The sequence below is a fragment of the Mytilus californianus genome, unplaced genomic scaffold (assembly GCF_021869535.1).
Source record: "Mytilus californianus isolate M0D057914Y unplaced genomic scaffold, xbMytCali1.0.p SCAF_46, whole genome shotgun sequence".
Lineage (NCBI taxonomy): Eukaryota > Metazoa > Mollusca > Bivalvia > Mytilida > Mytilidae > Mytilus > Mytilus californianus.
The window spans coordinates 969499-990360 of NW_026262697.1; the positions used below are offsets into that span (position 1 = coordinate 969499).

A 20862-nucleotide genomic window follows, 5' to 3' on the forward strand; every position below is an offset into this window, starting at 1 on the left:
TCTGGAAGTTACAAAAATGCTTATTTTTGGCCCCTTTTGGCCCCTAATTCCTTAACTGTTAGTACCATAACCCCCAAAATCAATCCCCACCTTCCTTTTGTGGTATTGAACCTTATGGTAAAATTTCAATGAGATCCATTCACTTAAACTAAAGTTAGAGTGCGAAAACTAATGTGTATTCGGACGACGACGACGACGACGACGTCATACCAATATACGACCACAAAAATTTTTTTGCGGTCGTATAAAAATAAATACGCTAGAAAAAGAAGCATCTCTCTACATAAACCCTACATGAAGTAAAATTCTGAGTTTATAACAGATATATTGGGTTCGTAATGGTGGCATATCTCAATCCTCCTAGGTAATGAAGAGGATAGCTACATAAACCCTACATGAAGTAAAATTCTGAGTTTATAACAGATATATTGGGTTCGTAATGGTGGCATATCTCAATCCTCCTAGGTAATGAAGAGGATAGCTACATAAACCCTACATGAAGTAAAATTCTGAGTTTATAACAGATATATTGGGTTCGTAATGGTGGCATATCTCAATCCTCCTAGGTAATGAAGAGTATAGCTACATAAACCCTACATGAAGTAAAATTCTGAGTTTATAACAGATATATTGGGTTCGTAATGGTGGCATATCTCAATCCTCCTAGGTAATGAAGAGGATAACTACATAAACCCTACATGAAGTAAAATTCTGAGTTTATAACAGATATATTGGGTTCTTAATGGTGGCATATCTTCATCCTCCTAGGTAATGAAGAGGATAGCTACATAAACCCTACATGAAGTAAAATTCTGAGTTTATAACAGATATATTGGGTTCATAATGGTGGCATATCTTCATCCTCCTAGGTAATATAGAGGAAAGCTACATAAAACCTAAACACAGTAAAAATCTAATCCATTAACCTGGGGAAGTATAAAATTCTGAATATCTGACTGATCTAATCTCCCACCCTGGGGTAGTACATACCTGCAGTAACATTCAGAATATCTGACTGATCTAATCTCCCACCCTGGGGTAGTACATACCTGCAGTAACATTCAGAATATCTGACTGATCTAATCTCCCACCCTGGGGTAGTACATACCTGCAGTAAAATTCTGAATATCTGACTGATCTAATCTCCCACCCTGGGCTAGTACATACCTGCAGTAAAATTCTGAATTTCTGACTAATCTAATCTCCCACCCTGGGGTATTACATACCGGCAGTAAAATTCTGCATATCTGACTAATCTAATCTCCCACCCTGGGGTAGTACATACCAGTAGTAGAATTCTATATTTCTGACTGATCTAATCTCCCACCCTGGGGTAGTACATACCTGCAGTAGAATTCTATATTTCTGACTGATCTAATCTCCCACCCTGGGGTAGTACATACCTGCAGTAAAATTCTGAATTTCTGACTAATCTAATCTCCCACCCTGGGGTAGTACATACCTGCAGTAAAATTCTGAATTTCTGACTAATCTAATCTCCCATCCTGGGGTAGTACATACCTGCAGTAAAATTCTGAATTTCTGACTGATCTAATCTCCCACCCTGGGGTAGTACATACCTGCAGTAAAATTCTGAATATCTGACTGATCTAAACTCCCACCCTGGGGTAGTACATACCAGCAGTAGAATTCTATATTTCTGACTGATCTAATCCATCACCCTGGGGTAGTACATACCTGCAGTAAAATTCTGAATTTCTGACTGATCTAATCCATCACCCTGGGGCAGTAATGGTGGAGCTAAGTTGACTAAATCATCATATATCCTGTAAAAATAAAATAAATTATGACATGAGTGTGTGTCCATAGGCATCATGCCCTGCTCCCACTGTCTCATTCCCTTGTTGACAGTACTGTGAAATCTGGATCAAAACCATAATTTGTCATGTATATTAAAATATTTTTATTTACATTTATAAGTGTGTTAGGTATCTTCTTCTTGTGAAAGCAAACTATCTTAAAACAAAACTTTGACCTGAGGACATACAGACATACAGACCGGATACATAATTCCCATCTATCATAGGTGGGGCATGAAATAATAAATGAACTTAAAACAAATGACATTTGAAACTTGTATCTTAAGTGTAGAACTAAATCTAAGCCATGTATTATTGTACTGCATTCTGTCAGATTGTTATTGCATGACATATATTTAAGTTTAACCATACGTTCATCCCTACTAAACTGAACTCTTATCTTTATATTATAAAACTACATGTGTTGGGACAAAAAAAAAATGCCACCACAATATTCTAAAGGCCTTTCTCCATGAAAAGGTTATTTGAAACAAAACATGATGTGATCTATATCTTATCATTTATTATACACTTAACAACCAAAAATATCTACAGGTATTATAAAATAAATGGGAGAATAAGTCCATGGGACACAGATGATGCCCTGCTTGCATATAACATAATAAAGGGCTAGAGAACAGTACAAGTGACGCCACCCAAATTAGAACTTGATCTGTGTTTTGTGGTAATAAGCATTGTGTATACATTTCATAACATTTGGTTGAGGCAAAGTTGGAGAACGGAAAAAATTTTGGTACGTACGTACGGATAAGGGTAACACTTAATGCCCTCTCCCATGACGGTGGGGACATAAAAAGTCAGAACAAATATTGCCAATCAGAAAGACAAAAGGATGGAATGACAGAATGGATGAATGACAGAAAGATTGATATGAGGAATACTATATAGGTTCCAGGGGCATAAAAGATTAACTTTCTCAGTTTCTCCAAATTTCAGAATGAACAATATTATAAACAAAGTAAAAATATGCATAATAAATAGTTTAGGTAATTTATTCTTCATGCATGATATTACTATTTTTAGATATGATGTAATACTTACAGAGTTATTTGTCCAATGAGAGAGTCCACCATGTCATCTGCCTCTGCCATTCCATCCTTTGTGATATCTTCAGTTGTTACTATTTTTAAAGCAGTAGTAAAATTTTCAGAAAAGTTTTTATAAGTATTGAGATAGTCCTTCACAACAGTAGTTGTACTGTACCCTTCTTCTAAACCAAGTTCTTCTTGCTATAATAGAAAATAATGTGCACTTGATAAATGACTTGTCAGTAGAGGGTTCTTCTTACTACAATATAAAATAGAGAACACTTGATAAATTACTTCAGTAAAGATCCCCTCTGGAGTAAACTAATAAGCACCTTTTAGTTTCAGTAGAATCCTCAGCTAACAATATGCATACAGATGTCAGATTTAATAAAAAGTTTCTCAGTATACACTCACTAAATTCATTGATAAAAGATTCTTTGGTCAGTTGAGCCTGAAATGCTCCCCTGGGAGAAATCATTAGCAACAGTGGCAGCCAACTTTCACACACTATTATATAAAGTAAGATTGATTCAAGGTTTGTTCCAGATCCACTCAAAACATATTTGGTAAAATTTGGGAAAGTCATTTAAAGACATGTATCCCTATAAGAAGTCAAATGTTCAGAGTCCATCACTTTATTCTCATGGTTTTTGACAAAATATATAAAAATAGTCATTTCAGGGTCATAACTCCTATAAGGAGTTGATAGATAATTTTGGTCATGTTTATTTATTTAAATATCTCACATTGTTTTTTCCAGTTTCACTCTATTATAATTTTCAAGATAATTGCCCATTACAGAAAAATTGGGAAAACAATTGTCATTTTAGGGCAATAACTCCTGTAAGGAGTCCATTGACAACTTCAGTTAAGTTGTCAAATTTAGTATCCATACATCCATAATAGTTTTCAAGAAAATAGCCAAATATATATAAAAAAAAAATCTGTGTTTATGCCTATCATCTGGAAAACTACAAAACAAAGGTAGAAACTTAACAGCACAAATGATCAACATTAGTTAAAATTGGTTCAGTGGTTTTAGTGTAGGAGATTTAAAAAAAAAACAATGGATAACAAGTGTCTTCAATAGCTGACCACAAATCCAGGTGAGCTAAGATTTTTACAAGTATCATCAAACAAGAAGTCTCTGCCCAGTAGATAATCGCTTACACAGTATAACTCAACAATAGTTCTGAACCTCATATCAAATCATTCCTTAAAACAGAAACCGAGTAATATATAACAAATATTACAGCCAGATAGATAGGCCAGTTGATTGCCATATACAACCTACAGTCAGTGTAATAATACAGGAGTATAACAGTCCCTTGTATCTGTTCTTAACATTGCTTGTTTATCTATATACCTTTGCCATGGATTTGAGGACAGTTCTAATTTCTGACATCAGTTTGTGATGATTCGTCAGGATATTTTTGATAGTTGTCACTTCTGTCTTAGTAGCATCCTACAAATTAAAACATGAGTAAAACATTTACAGAAGTTAAATATTATTAATAAAACACGAATCACCTGTGAATCACACACTAATCATACAGGAATCACCTGTGAATCATACACTAATCATACAGGAATCACACACTAATCGTACAGGAATCACACATGAAAAAGTTTACTTGTTTGGGAGATGTAATTAATTTATTTCTTACTTTTCTAAAGTAAAGGCAAGAGAAATGAGATATCACTTATAATATTGGTCATTTTTTTAATTAGAATTCAGTAATATCTTTGAAGCTTAAGCCTAATTAAGTCTTTTAAGCAAGGTATACATATTTATCAGTTTTGCTCTAGATATATGTTTTATCCTAGATATATTAGAGTAGTATCTTTTTTATATCCTACAATTAAACATTGATCCTAAATTACCCAGTTTTTATTTCCTACTAATTTCAACCAAATCGACATAACTTAATCACTGACCGACAAGAGGACGCCAATATTTACTGACACAATTTAACTGTTTGTCCATTATAGAAGCAGTATCCCCAGGGAGGATAGTTACATAATATGCAAATATCACATAAGTTTATTTGAACAGTAAAGTGGATGATTCCAGAACAAAAATGTATAATACTCAAGAGCTAGATATATCTATTTCTATATATAATACCCTAGATATATCCATTTTCAATTGCATTTTCCTAGATATATCCATTTTTAATTGTATTTTCCTAGATATATATATCCATTTTTAATTGTATTTTCCTATATATATCCATTTTTAATTGTATTTTCCTAGATATATCCATTTTTATTTGTATTACCGTAAATATATCAATTTTTATTTGTATTACCCTAGATATATCCATTTTATTTTTCATACCCTAAATATATCCATTTTTTATTTGTATAATCCTAGATATATCCATTTTTATTTTTTTTACCCTTGATTAATCCATTTTTATTTGTATAATCCTAGATATATCCATTTATATTTTTATTACCCTTGATTAATCCATTTTTATTTGTATAATCCTAGATATATCCATTTTTATTGCTACTACCCTAGATATATCCATTTATATTTTTATTACCCTTGATTAATCCATTTTTATTTGTATAATCCTAGATATATCCATTTTTATTGCTACTACCCTAGATATATCCATTTTAATTTTTATTGCCCTAAATATATCCATTTCTATTTGTATTACCCTAGATATATCCATTTCTTTCTTTAGTTCTGCTTTTTCCTGGTTTATTTTATCTATTTCACTTGCAATGTCAATGGTACAGGTTTCTAACCAGCTCTGAGAAATTCTGTTATCACCTGGTGGCTGAAAATATACAATATTCAGATGTTTAAATAATTCCTACCATCTTCTGATTAGTGAATTTTTGCATAAGGTCTGAATACTTAGAAAGATTGTTATTTTGATACTTCACAACTAAATATTTTTGATGTAGAGAAATATTAATGACCATGATTTAAGTCACAATAACCTACAAAAGATGATGTATTTCGGATTGTTTTCATTTGTCAGAAACCCATACATATATATATTTTACACCAGAAGATTGGGTTTCGAAACACAGTTCAGTAAAACTTTGGTCACATGGACCAATATTTTGCTCGCTCAAGTAACAAGTTTGCATATAGGAAAGTATATCAAAAGCTCATTTTGGTATATTAATAATGATTGACTTTTCAGGCATGTGCATAACACTTACAACATACTAGGATGACAATGAGCTACATTTATACTTTAACAACAGATGTCGGATTTTCTTTAATTCATGTCTATACATTTTTTGTTTAATATAATTGTACCACCACATTCTTAATATGATCTTGTAAAACCAAATTCTTGACCATTTGGAAAATGAGTATCTGGATAATCTGAGAAGCAATGAAGTATTGTAAGTACCTCAGTATTCATCAGAAGTATTGTGAGTGCCTTTGTTTTCATCAGAAGTATTGTGTGTACCTCAGTATTCATCAGAAGTATTGTGAGTACCTTAGTATTGTTCAGAAATATTGTAAATTACTAAGTATTCATCAGAAGTATTGTGAGTACCTTAGTATTCATCAGAAGTATTGTGAGTGCCTTTGTTTTCATCAGAAGTATTGTGTGTACCTCAGTATTCATCAGAAGTATTGTGAGTACCTCAGTATTCATCAAAAGTATTGTGAGTACCTCAGTTTTCATCAGAAGTATTGTGAGAACCTCAGTTTTCATCAGAAGTATTGTGAGAACCTCAGTTTTCATCAGAAGTATTGTGAGTACCTTAGTATTGTTCAGAAGTATTGTAAGTACATCAGTATTCATCAGAAGTATTGTGAGTACATCAGTATTCATCAGAAGTATTGTGAGTGCCTTTGTTTTCATCAGAAGTATTGTGTGTACCTCAGTATTCATCAGAAGTATTGTAAGTACCTTAGTATTCATCAGAAGTATTGTGAGAACCTCAGTTTTCATCAGAAGTATTGTGAGTACCGCAGTATTCATCAGAAGTATTGTGAGTGTCTTAGTTTTCATCAGAAGTATTGTGAGTACCTTAGTATTCATCAGAAGTATTGTAAGTACCTTAGTATTCATCAGAAGTATTGTGAGAACCTCAGTTTTCATCAGAAGTATTGTGAGAACCTCAGTTTTCATCAGAAGTATTGTGAGAACCTCAGTTTTCATCAGAAGTATTGTAAGTACCTTAGTATTCATCAGAAGTATTGTGAGAACCTCAGTTTTCATCAGAAGTATTGTGAGTGCCTTTGTTTTCATCAGAAGTATTGTGAGAACCTCAGTTTTCATCAGAAGTATTGTGAGAACCTCAGTTTTCATCAGAAGTATTGTAAGTACCTTAGTATTCATCAGAAGTATTTCCAGGTCCGTGACTGTACTGTGTGTAGATTCTGTGATTACACAACTTTCAATACATCTGGAAAAACAACAACACAAGTTAGTTTCTCCGTTGAATTTGTTTTTATAGTGATTAAGATTATATTGACTGTTGACTGCTGTATCCCCATTTTTGACGTTTTTACCTATCATATCTGTTTGTTTTGCTCACACATTGTTGTCAATGTAATGGAATTCAATGGGACTGTCATACAAGTGAGAGGTTTAGCTAGCTATAAAACCAGGTTTAAGCTACCATTTTCTACATAAGGAAATGCCTGTACCAAGTCAGGAATATGACAGTTGTTTTCCATTCGTTAAATGTGATTGAGATTTTGATTTAGCCATATTATAAAGGACTTTCCGTTTTGAATTTCCCTTGGAGTTTGGTATTTTTGTTGTTTTACTTTTTCCTCAGAACTATTTTGTTTGTTAAAAGAATTCAATTTTCAATAATGTAAATATTACTATTGAGAAGTAGAAGTAAGCATATCAGATAACTTTATTTATGTAGTCTAGAGTATCAATTTTGGTATTGAACCTTTCATTGGATATCTAAATTTGGCAGTGAACATTTCATTCGATATATAGGTCAGCAGTGAACATTTCATTTGATATCAAATTTGGTATTGAACATTTCATTGGATATCTATTTTGGAAGTGAACATTTCATTGGCTATCTACCTTGGTTGTGAACATTTCATTTGATATCTGTTTTGGTAGTGAACATTTCATTTGATATCTGTTTTGGTATTCAATAGTAATTCATTCGATATCTAGGTGGAATATTTCCAGATACAAACTATGGCTCACCTGTTTATAAGAGTAAGAAAATTAGTAACAGAAGCTACAGCCTCTGGCATCTTGTTCTGAGAGCCTCGAGGTGGAGTATTCCCTGATACAAACTATGACTCACCTGTTTATAAAGAGTAAGAAAGTTACTATCAGAAGCTACAGCCTCTGCCATCCTTGTTCTGAGAGCCTTGAGGTGGACTATTCTATGACACAAACTATGACTCACCTGTTTATAAGAATAAGAAAGTTACTATCAGAAGCTACAGCCTCTGGTGTTCTTGTCCTGAGAGCCTTGAGATGGAGTATTCCTTGACACAAATTATGACTCACCTGTTTATAAGAGTAAGAAAGTTACTATCAGAAGCTACAGCCTCTGGTGTTCTTGTCCTGAGGGCCTCGAGGTGGAGTATTCCTTGACACAAACTAACAACTTCTGTACTACACTTCATCTCTTCCTAAAAAGAGTCAACATTTTTTATTTGGATTGGTGAACTATACTGATATACCCGCAAAATGTGATTACAAAATGTTTTAATAACTAAATCTTTATATTTAGAAAAAAAAAAGATCTCATCTTGATTGAAACTTATTTGGAGAGAATTGGCCCCACAGTTCATAAGACTAATTTTGATAGTATAAAATGTTCATATAAACATGGCAATACTCAAACATGTAAACTATTCAAAAACTGAATGATTCATGACTGAGGGGGCTGGGCCATACAATCTATGAAAAATGAGACAAGCAAAGGCTAATACAATTTTATACCAATCATCAATGAATTACCATTATTGGTTCATCTCAAACATACATAAACAAAAACATTAACAAAAGTTTCAAAGTCAATAGACCATGACTTGAGATGCCAAGGAAACTAGATAATCCTGTATAACTGCATACTAGATATCATTGACCCACCACTAGTGGTTCCACATAAACTGACCTAATCACAAACTAATACATCATTGACCTACCACTAGTGGTTCCACATAAACTGACCTAATCACAAACTAATACATCATTGACCCACCACTAGTGGTTCCACATATACTGACCTAATCACAAACTAATACATCATTGACCCACCACTAGTGGTTCCACATAAACTGACCTAATCACAAACTAATACATCATTGACCCACCACTAGTGGTTCCACATATACTGACCTAACCACAAACTAATACATCATTGACCCACCACTAGTGGTTCCACATATACTGACCTAATCACAAACTAATACATCATTGACCCACCACTAGTGGTTCCACATAAGCTGACCTAATCACAAACTAATACATCATTGATCCACCACTAGTGGTTCCACATAAACTGACCTAATCACAAACTAATACATCATTGACCCACCACTAGTGGTTCCACATATTCTGACCTAATCAGAAACTAATATATCATTGACCCACCACTAGTGATTCCACATATGCTGACCTAATCACAAACTAATACATCACTGACCCATCACTAGTGGTTCCACATAAACTGACCTAATCACAAACTAATACATCATTGACCCACCACTGAAAGCAACATTTACTATCAAAGATATCCGGTTAATCATTTATAAAAAGTTTAAACAAAGTAGGACTCAGACACCAAACCAGAGGGGAAATGTTCAGTTTATGTGTTATACTGTGGTTTCACACACAAAGAGGTAATATGGTTTATATCTTTAATTACATTATAAAATAAATCTCTCAAGCCAACCAAGCTTCCTCAACTTGAAAAATAAGGCTAAGTGCCAAACCTTGTCAAATTCTTTCTAAAAGTCAACAAAACAGGCATAGAGATGTTATTCTCCCTGCTTTGTATATTAATCAGTCAAGGTTTCAAGTAGACGTGATCACTGTTTTTTTTCCCAATCTGACTGGACCAACTATATTTCTTAAAGGCCTTAAACTGTTATAATCTGCTTTTGTGGATTTAAAAAAATTGTTTTCTTAAACAAGTACCTATTGTGATGCCTCTATACAACTACCTACTGTGATGCCTCTATACAACTACCTATTGTGATGCCTCTAAACAACTACCTATTGTGATGCCTCTATACAACTACCTATTGTGATGCCTCTATACAACTACCTATTGTGATGCCTCTATACAACTACCTATTGTGATGCCTCTATACAACTACCTATTGTGATGCCTCTATACAAGTACCTATTGTGATGCCTCTAAACAATACCTATTGTGATGCCTCTATAAAACAATCTATTAAGATGCCTCTATACAACAAACTATTGTGATGCCTCTAAACAACGACCTATTGTGATGCCTCTAAAATCAAAAATCTAAAGATCATCTCTTGGACTACTTTTATTGATTGGATAAATTACTACTTTGGCACATACTTCAGAGATTTTTCCTGTCACTAACACTTTGCTAAACAGCTTTACAAAACATTTAAGTAAAGTTGGCTGCATTTGAGCATTTCCTTTATCATGAGGTCAAAGCTGATAGATTTAGCAAATTTCAGTGTTTTGACTTCATCCTTATTTTGTTTCTGTTATTTTATAATCCAATGTACATTCTAAGAAAAAACAAACCTCAAAGACATGTTTCCTGTAGACACTACATTCCTCAAACTGTTGCAAGACAAGATTTAATGAGGGGTTTGCTCCAGCTGCCCACTTCAATCTTTGTATAATACTACTCTCTAACTGTGTGTAGTGAGTCTGGCAGATACCCAGTCCTGATTCCTGGCTTAACAAGCTCTGCATACTCTGATAATATAAAAATAAAATAAAGGTCCACTTTATGTAGTATTACCCTCTACTGGTATATGATGAGTCTGGCAGGTACCCAGTCCTGATTCCTGGCTGAACAAGCTCTGCATACTCTGATAATAAAAAAATAAAATAAAGGTCCACTTTATGTAATATAACCCTCTACTGGTATCTGACGAGTCTGGCAGGTACCTAGTCCTGATTTCTGGCTGAACAAGCTCTGCATACTCTGACAATATAATAAAATAAAATAAAGGTTCACTTTATGTTATATTACCCTCTACTGGTACATGATTAGTCTGGCAGGTACCCAGTCCTGATCCCTGGCTTAACAAGCTCTGCATACTCTGATAATATAAAAATAAAATAAAGGTCAACTTTATGTAATATAACCCTCTACTGGTATATGATGAGTCTGGCAGGTACCCAGTCCTGATCCCTGGCTTAACAAACTCTGCATACTCTGATAATATAAAAATAAAATAAAGGTCCACTTTATGTAATATAACCCTCTACTGGTATATAATGAGTCTGGCAGGTACCCAGTCCTGATCCCTGGCTTAACAAGCTCTGCATACTCTGATAATATAAAAATAAAATAAAGGTCCACTTTATGTAATATAACCCTCTACTGGTATATGATGAGTCTGAATGGTTACAAGTCCTGATTATTATCTCAACTCTAATAGATTATTGTTGATAAAGAGTTGGATTACACTTGTACATTATTGCTGTAATTGAATAACATATTCCAGCTGTTGAAGTGTGTGCGATACATTGTATTTCAATCTAACAACAACACTAAAAACTTTACATTATATTTTTACATAAGATATGAGTTACATATGATGTAATTATTGTATTTAATTTGACAGGAACAATTAATTCTATTTTTTTATTTGAATGAAAAATAGAGATGATAGTCAATTACAAACTATCTAACATACATGTACTCTTTACATTGAATATTGATACCAAATATTATTGGCCTGTCATATAGAGTTAAAAAGAAATAGACCATACTCCTTTGCTTTTTGTGGGTTTTTTTTTTGCTGTGCATGTACTGATTTCGTGTCATGGATGGATACCCCATATCCTTAGTTTTTCCATCATACTCCTACAGATCAGTTTAGGTTGAAAATACAATAATATTTTGAGTCCTTTTTTGACTTTAAATTCTTTGTACCTCGTGTATTTTATTCCTCCCTATCAATCAAAGTGAGCCAGAACTGTGAGTTAACTTACAAAAGGAAACCTCTGCCCCATAATTCTTTTAATATGGAGAATACTTCATTTGGCAGATACCATTGTAAAGTACAAAGTTCATGACCCCTTAGTTGGTACATTTTTTCCATAATTTATCACAGTTTTAGCATAGGCCCAACCCCTGATCCAGAAAATTATTATTACTAGGAATTCAAAATAAACATTGGCACCTTTTGATTCCAGAAGATTTTTGATGATATTTTGCAGCCAAGTTATTCCTGAAGTTTTTAGGACTGAAACAAAAGCACAAAATCATCATGTTTTGACCAAATCTTCAAAATGTGCGGACTATGGAGTAAAAAATGTACTTTTATGAAGAATTTTCTGTTACCTTGCATTAAGCTTTTAAAATAAATCCTTTTAAGGACCAAATCATTTCTTTTAATATTTTATGATGGTTGAAATTAGAGGCTATATATTTACTGTAAAAGTGAACCTTGTCCTTAGATTATCTTCCCTTTAACATATTGGAGCTGGGTTATAGTCCTGTATGCACAATTTTAGAGATCACCTACTCTGTAAAGTTAAATCAATATTCAACCAGCTGTTCAAACTAATCTGCACTTCCAGAGCACATGGACAGAAGAACCGAAAAGGTGATTCCTATATTCCCCCCTCCCCCTTAAAAAAAAGTACCTTTGTTTGCCGGATGTGAAAATAAACGTTGCGGAATACTGTGTTTTCATTTTTATGTTCAGATGAATTACAAAAGGTATTCATTAAATCACTGTAGGAAAACTTTACAATAAATGTTGCTGTATAACAATATCTTTCTAATCTCAGACATAACAATAGAACTATTTTGCATGCCCATCTGATTGAGGTTTAACATAACCATACAAAAGACTGATGAATCAGTATATACATTCACGGAGGTGTGACTTACCTTTCTCATCTCAGACATAATTGTAGATCTATTTTGCATGCCCATCTGATTGAGGTGTCGACCAGACTGTACAAACACGTCTTCATGTAACCATTGAAGTCTGGCTAACTGTAACTGAGCTCTATGTAAGCTGGACTTCATCAGCTCCATGTTGGAGTCCAATCTCCTGGAACATTAAAGATTTCGTTTTTTTCACATTGCCAAAGCAACAGGTTTTATTTTCTGCAGTCAAAACAGATTTGAAAACATCAAGTGACAAGAACAAATTAATGTCAACTTTTAGTGAGTAAAGAAAATACATATGATCTATGGGTGTTTCCATCTTGAATTTGTTTTTTTTTTAATTTTTATGAAATTAACATTAATTATGACATAACTGGGCATTTATAATTGTCACTTGCATTTCAGTTTATTATCAAATACATATTTAATTTAAGGAAAACATGTATATGACTTAATATTTGTGTTTTTTCAAGGGAGGTAACTTTTGGACAAATGTATTGTATATCAATTATAACTTGTTGGAACTGTTTAATTGAACTAAAATGTATGTCTCTACTTCATAAAAATCACTTATTTGACCTTGAAGGTCAGAGGTCAAGGTCATCTTCCATGGTATGTGGTACACTGTCTTGAGGTAATGCAACCATGTTCCAAATATCAATAGCTTATGTTAAAGAATAAAAAAGATTTTCTGACAAGAAAATTTGTAAAAAATCAAGAATTATGATCTTGAGGTGAAGATAATATGTGACACACCTTCATGCCAAATATCATATGCAAGTGAAAAGAGATAAAAGAGTTGGCCCAGACAAGGTTGTATGAGCGGGACCAGAATCAGAAGCTATTATCCCCCTTTATTGAAGAGAAGATATAATGACTATATTTAGGACATGTTACTGTATGATTCAATCTATCTTTAGTTGTGCAATGAGACCACAAGAAGTTAGTATCCCAAAATAAGCACTCTTCAGCTATAGTTCTGCTCAGATGTTTAGCAAGATTATAAATTATGGTAATAACATGTGTTATGACATTCTTCCTCCAGGAACAGACAATTAATTTCAAAATGAATTTAACCTTACAGTAAATTACCTAGCTAAATCATGTCTCCTCCATGCAGAATCAAGTGAACTTGATAATGTACTAGCTTGTGTAAAATGCATGTGTTGAAATTGTCCGTTTCTTAGGCACACATCTACTGCTTTTTTACGTAAATCTTCTAACGGTACTTTAGATTCAGCTCCAATGTCCTTGGTTTCTATCTCTGCAGTAACATCCACTCCTAAGGCATCAACAAATACACATAACATATAGCCTAAGATCTGTGAAGGGAAGCCAATCACCTGAAAGATAACATAACATGTAGCCTAAGATCTGTGAAGGGAAGCCAATCACCTGAAAGATAACATAACATGTAGCCTAAGATCTGTGAAGGGAAGCCAATCACCTGAAAGATAACATAACATGTAGCCTAAGATCTGTGAAGGGCTGAAAGATAACATAACATGTAGCCTAAGATCTGTGAAGGGAAGCCAATCACCTGAAAGATAACATAACATGTAGCCAAAGATCTGTGAAGGGAAGCCAATCACCTGAAAGATAACAATCAGATCTGTAAAGGGAAGCCAATCACCTGAAAGATAACATAACATGTAGCCTAAGATCTGTGAAGGGAAGCCAATCACCTGAAAGATAACATAACATGTAGCCTAAGATCTGTGAAGGGAAGCCAATCACCTGAAAGATAACAATCAGATCTGTGAAGGGAAGCCAATCACCTGAAAGATAACATAACATGTAGCCTAAGATCTGTGAAGGGAAGCCAATCACCTGAAAGATAACATAACATGTAGCCAAAGATCTGTGAAGGGAAGCCAATCACCTGAAACAGAAAGATAACAATCAGATCTGTGAAGGGAAGCCAATCACCTGAAAGATAACAATCTGATCTGTGAAGGGAAGCCAATCACATAAAAGATAACATAACATGTAGCCTAAGATCTGTGAAGGGAATCCAATCAACTGAAACAGAAAGATAACCATCAGATCTGTGAAGGGAAGCCAATCACCTGAAACAGAAAGATAACATCAGATCTGTGAAGGGAAGCCAATCACCTGAAACAGAAAGATAACAATCAGCAACAATCTTTCTTTTAAAGAAGTTTCTTTGAAGATGTTCTTTCAACCAAAACAAGATGATCTAACTTTCATCATCATACAACAAATAAACAAGAGTGCACATGCTTAAATGTCTCAACTGCTTTACTGAAAATTGATTTTATATTGAAAGCCTTAGAGATAAATGTTTTACTACAAGTATCACATAAACTTAACAATTTTTAAGATCCATGACAATAAGGTCAAGGTCAGATAAATCCTGTCTGTACACCTTACAATTATTCCATACACCAAATATAGTTGACCTTTTGCTTATGGTAATTAAAAAACAGACCAAAACACAAAAACTTAACATTGACCAATGAACCATGAAAATTAGGTCAGGGTCAGATGATACCTACCAGACAGACAAATACACCTTACAATCATTCTATACACCAAATATAGTTGACCTATTGCTATTAGTATTTGAAAAACAAACCAAAACACAAAAACTTAACATTGACCAATGAACCATGAAATGAGGTCAAGGTAGGATAATACCGGCTAGACAGACATGTACACCTTACAATCATTCTATACACCAAATATAGTTGACCTATTGCTTATAGTACTTATGCTGTTTATGTTCAAGTATTTCACAGAAGATGCTTTTTATGTCCATATGTCTCACCAAAGATGATGTTCATATTCAAGTGTTTTAACCAAAGATGCCATTCACTGAAGATGCATTTTCTGCTCAAGTGTTTCACAGAAAATGCCATTCATAGTTAATTCACAATATAACAAAGAAGAGGTTCCTGACTTGAGATAGAACTATGAATATGGGAAGTTATTAATTTTCAACATTTATATTTTACCTGTTTCCGGACATATTCAGCTATAAATCGTTTTACAGGTCTAGCTAACTGGTCATCATCATAACAGTTCCCTCCTTCCATTCCTGCAAATAAAAAATCAATGATACATACTGAAAAAAATTAAACCCCTGCCCCCAACAAGTTGTTGTTGTAATGATTCTATAAAATGTACTGAGCCTGGTATACTCCATGAAGTAATTAAACCATTAGTACAGAATAAAAACTCCATGACTGTATACATACACATATCATTCATACTGTCCCCTCAACATGAATTGTGATGGTAATAAAAGGTGTGCTGAGCCTGGTATACATTCACATGTGTAAAGTAGTTAACATTCCTAATTAAACTGAATATGACTGCAATGTTTTTACAAGATACATTCTACACACCATCAAACTAATAATAAATTGTACATTATATTGAAGAACATACTGAGAGAAAAGTACTTCTGAAACCAGAAATCATTTACCTTGTAAGTTTGCAGCAAACTGTGTACACATGTGAAAAAACATCTGCATGGTCTGTAGACGTTTGATGAAGAATAGACTTGAAAGATATCCTCTAGTGTTACTGGTAAACGAAGAGAGCTACAATATCAAATAAAACATGGTATGTTAGTGCTAGTTTACTAAATCTTGAAAAACAATAAATTAAAATCTCTTTTTTGAGAATTATTTTTCTTTCACGATATCATTGCTTATATGAATTTGGACATGTGTTCAACTGTTCACAGCATGACCCTGGTCTTATAGGGTTTGTTGAGTTTATCTTAATTTGGACGTGTTCCCCTATACCGGGCTGGACTCTTAACTTTAGGGGATTGTTGTTTATATCAATTTGGACATATGGTTCCCTGTACCCTATACTCTGGAGGTAAAATAGCTGAATTAATGATAGTTTACTTTTATTTTAAGCTACTATTCAATGTAATGAATAAACAGCTGCGCCATGAGCGCATGATACGCCCGTCCTCTTGTGTGTGAATTTTTATGCCATAAGCATAAATAGTTTCTGACATACGGCGTGACATGCGAAAACCCCCTTTTTTTTTTACAAAAAACTCAATATCTCTAAAATAAAATTTTGAATCAAAACCAAAAAGTATACTGATCTTTAGATTAATATAACTAAGAAGTGTGTAAAATTTTAAGCAATAATCATTAATCGTTTTTGAGATACGGCGCGACATGTGAAAAACCCCTCCCCCTTTTTTTTACAAAATACTCAATAACTCAAAAATAAAATTTTGAATCATCACCAAAAAGTATACAGATTTTAAGGTTAATATAACTAAGAAGTGTGTAAAGTTTTAAGCAATAATCATAAACTGTTTTTGAGATATGGCGCGACATGTGAAAAACCCCTCCCCCTTTTTTAGCAAAATACTCAATATCTCTAAAATAAAATTTTGAATCATCACCAAAAAGTATACAGATCTTAAGATTAATATAACTAAGAAGTGTGTAAAGTTTTAAGCAATAATCATAAATTGTTTTTGAGATACGGCGCGACATGTGAAAAAAAACACACACCTGTTTTAGTTACTAAGTCCCGTAACTCAAAAAGTTTTAATCTTATTTTCACCAAAAAGTATACAGATCGTTTGACCATCATAAGAAACAACTATGTTAAGTTTCATGAAATTTGGATAAGTCATTCTCAAGTTACGGTGCGACATGTTTACGCCGGACAGACAGACGGACAGACAAACAGACGGACACTTGTATACCATAATACGTCCCGTCAAAAATTGACGGGCGTATAAAAATGCTTTCATCAGCACATTCCCACTATGATAACAGTAATGGTATTTGTATTATTCTCTACAAATAGTCTATACAACATTCAATACGAGTAATTGAAAGCTGGTTTTCTCACCTGCATGGACTTGCCTTCCCTGACAGCGTCCACCTTTCTCCAAACATCAGGAACCTGAAGACCATCAATGGCTTCCATCAAATCTGTAAACTCATCCTCCAGTCGAGTAAACAAACCATCAAATCCCATGAGTAACATCTGCCCTGGTGATAACTCGGAGGAGTCACGTCCCTGTAGTAAATCTTGGTATTGTATCTGCATACGTTTCACTACTGTCATCATTTCCAAGTTATCATTCTGTAAATGATGCATTTTTTAATCTGGTTAAATTATGAAAAAATGTCACATTACTGTACATTATGTAAATCTGTTAATACCTTACATAAATAAACAGGCAATACACTATCAAAACCTAACATATCAAATAACTACTAATCTTACAAGTCATGTGACTACTCTAATAATTAGAGTAGTCACATAGTAATAACACTGATTTAGAACTTCTAGGTTCTCGATCATAAAACTTTACTCAGTAATCTGAGTACGACATTTGTGCTCAATAACACCAAATCCAGTATTCTGATTGGTTGATTTCTGAGTCTGAGTATGATAATCTTGCTTGAAATTTTTATGACCAAAAGGTCTTGCTCTGATTTGATGGTGTCATGAGAATGAGTTATGTCTACTTAATGTTCCATTCTATAACCCGATGTTTCTCTATCCTCCCCCTGTTACCGACCACTATCCCCATGATTGCATAACTAAATGAGACACAATGGTGTCTAAAGGATGGGTCATGTCTTTTTCCCTCCTGAACTTGTTATCTACCTCTATACCCATGATAGCATTCCTATGTAGAACTTCTAACTGAGACACAATGGTGTCTAAAAGATGGGCCATGTCCAAGAATAAATTATGTAACCCCCCACCCCGAACTTGTTACCTACCTCTATACCCATGATAGCATTCCTATGTAGAACTTCTAACTGAGACACGATGGTGTCTAGGGGGTGGGTCATATCTGAGAACAATTTCTCTATCTCTTCCAAAGCCAAACAAACTGTGGGTTCTTGGGCTTGAATTGCCTTCAGAGCTTCTGGGAGGATGATGGATCGGAAATTGACATTCAGTTCCTGTAAATAATATAATCACTTCTAAAGTAACTTAGAAATATTTGTTAATTACTTGGACATCAGAAACTAACTTCGTTATAAATAATTGTCTTGTAGTTTGCTCATGAAATGACAGTAATGTATTTGATGATATGTGGTTATCACTTGATTGTTTGAATATACCTAATTGATTTTTTGGAGTAAACAGATACAAAATAGTAATACATTTGAAGATTTGTGGGCCTCAATTGGTGATTTGATGGTTGCAAAATGATTTCACCCTACAAATCTTCAAAAACAAGACTGTTATTTTAAATCTATAACTAAAAGAACCCATTTTTAAACTTTATAAACTTTTTTACAATGTTTCTGCCCTTTTCTTATCTTTACAAAAAAAAATAGGTGTGTTTCAAGTCGCCTGACCAACCCAAATTTATATGTTATCTAGTTATCTAGTTTAGTTGACAGATGTCTCATTGTCAATCATACCAAATGTCCTTATTTTTAGATAGAGCTGACTGTTTGAGAAACTAAATATTCAAAAAAGATATGTTATTTGTTATATCAATGATCAAAGCTCATTTTGTTGATGTTTTCCAATCAATAGAAATTGGTCCCTTTTCAGTGAATTCAGAATAAGATGAAATTTATTAAAAATTAATGTTAATTTTTTTTCATTGTGTGATAATAACCATATAAATCCTAATATGAAATAGGGTCAACATTTTATACCTACTATTTAAGAAGATTAAATTAATTGGTTGTTTATGAAATTGGTGACAAATGAATGTAAAAAGACACTGCATAAAAAGGTGTAGGTAAATTTTGTTGATAAAATAATAGTTCAATAATAAAACTAACCTGCAGAGCAATGTAAACATTATGTGTGGCCATCAATGCCCTGTGAAGAGAAGAGAAATGGACCAGTTCTTGTACCAACGTGTTGGCCATAAGGGTTTCTATAAAATGCATCACATTACTACTCATACTACATAGTTCATCCAAAAACCAGTCTCCATCCCTTGAGGTTAAGTCCATCAGTCTATCTCCAGCACCTGGCAAATATACACAATTAGGTCATTCTTTTAACCCAATTCATTGAATTACAGTCTAATCGAAAACTAAGATAAAGTGTGGTATTTTGTCCTGGTAGAATTCCTGTTTCTTCACGGCATTTCTAATTCTGATGAGTTGAACTTGCTTGATTTAAAATCTCGGTTAACTCGAGTATAATTCGAAGTAAAAGAAATTTGGGAATGTAAAAAACTATTCCAGTTCAAAATAAGGAATAGAATATTAAAGTTTTCATTGTGTATCAAAATAAGTGTTGAAAGTGTCGTTAAACACCAATCAATCAATATTAGTTCTAGGTCAATCAATTTGTCATATATAACAATCAGATTGGCATGTTACATTTATTGTTTGTCCACAACTTTGATGTTTGACCACACTGAAAGTTATTTTTGTTGAACACATTTTACCTGAGATACTTACGAAACCAATTAATAGAGAAATTCAAAAAAGACTAATGAATAATGAAACTTATAATTAAACTAATCAAACTTTTGTTAAAGGGTTAAGACTTGAGCTTAGCAGATAGCAGCTAAGGAGAAAATAAAATTATACATCTGTAATGACTTGTTTCATTTCACAAGTACTTTCTTATTTTATATTGCGTTATCATTGTAAACATCAGATTGTCTATTCCGTTTCGTTTCTTATGAAATAAATATTTTTTTTAATACTGCATGTGCTGTCTATGAATTGGGATACACAACACAAGGTATAACATTGGTACATGATGAAATCACAAACTCAGTCTAACCTTGGAGGAGTTAATTGTTATGTTAGGTCCCTCCGCCTTTGACTTATCGTGGTTCAACTGTATTATAGGATGTCTGTTAATTATTTGTGCGGTCAGATTGTTACTCACTGATGCATACCAAACATCATCTTTAATTTCTACCATAATTTATGATTCAGAACATTTCACCTAATATGAAGTAAGCACAGTACCTATCATAAATAATCCAT

The 20862-nt window shown here is 33.4% G+C and overlaps 1 protein-coding gene across 4 annotated transcripts in view; it reads right to left on the reverse strand.

The window, feature by feature from the left end:
• The window catches only part of LOC127700010 (serine/threonine-protein kinase SMG1-like), a 182357-nt gene that overhangs the window by 16149 nt on the left and 145346 nt on the right, over positions 1–20862 (reverse strand). For 2 of the 4 annotated variants that reach the window (XM_052203441.1, XM_052203440.1), the window contains exons 58-71: positions 19690–19883; positions 18664–18849; positions 17777–18013; positions 16368–16485; positions 15895–15977; positions 14009–14259; positions 12914–13079; positions 10582–10758; positions 8350–8474; positions 7186–7264; positions 5542–5664; positions 4236–4334; positions 2883–3070; positions 1699–1787 (exon numbers count right to left, since the gene is read on the reverse strand). In XM_052203441.1, coding sequence (XP_052059401.1) covers positions 1699–1787; positions 2883–3070; positions 4236–4334; positions 5542–5664; positions 7186–7264; positions 8350–8474; positions 10582–10758; positions 12914–13079; positions 14009–14259; positions 15895–15977; positions 16368–16485; positions 17777–18013; positions 18664–18849; positions 19690–19883 — 2115 coding nt within the window. Of the gene's footprint in view, positions 1–1698; positions 1788–2882; positions 3071–4235; positions 4335–5541; positions 5665–7185; positions 7265–8349; positions 8475–10581; positions 10759–11219; positions 11341–12913; positions 13080–14008; positions 14260–14942; positions 14986–15894; positions 15978–16367; positions 16486–17776; positions 18014–18663; positions 18850–19689; positions 19884–20862 lie in introns of those variants that run through there. The other 2 variants (XM_052203442.1, XM_052203444.1) reach the window with 2 other exon arrangements.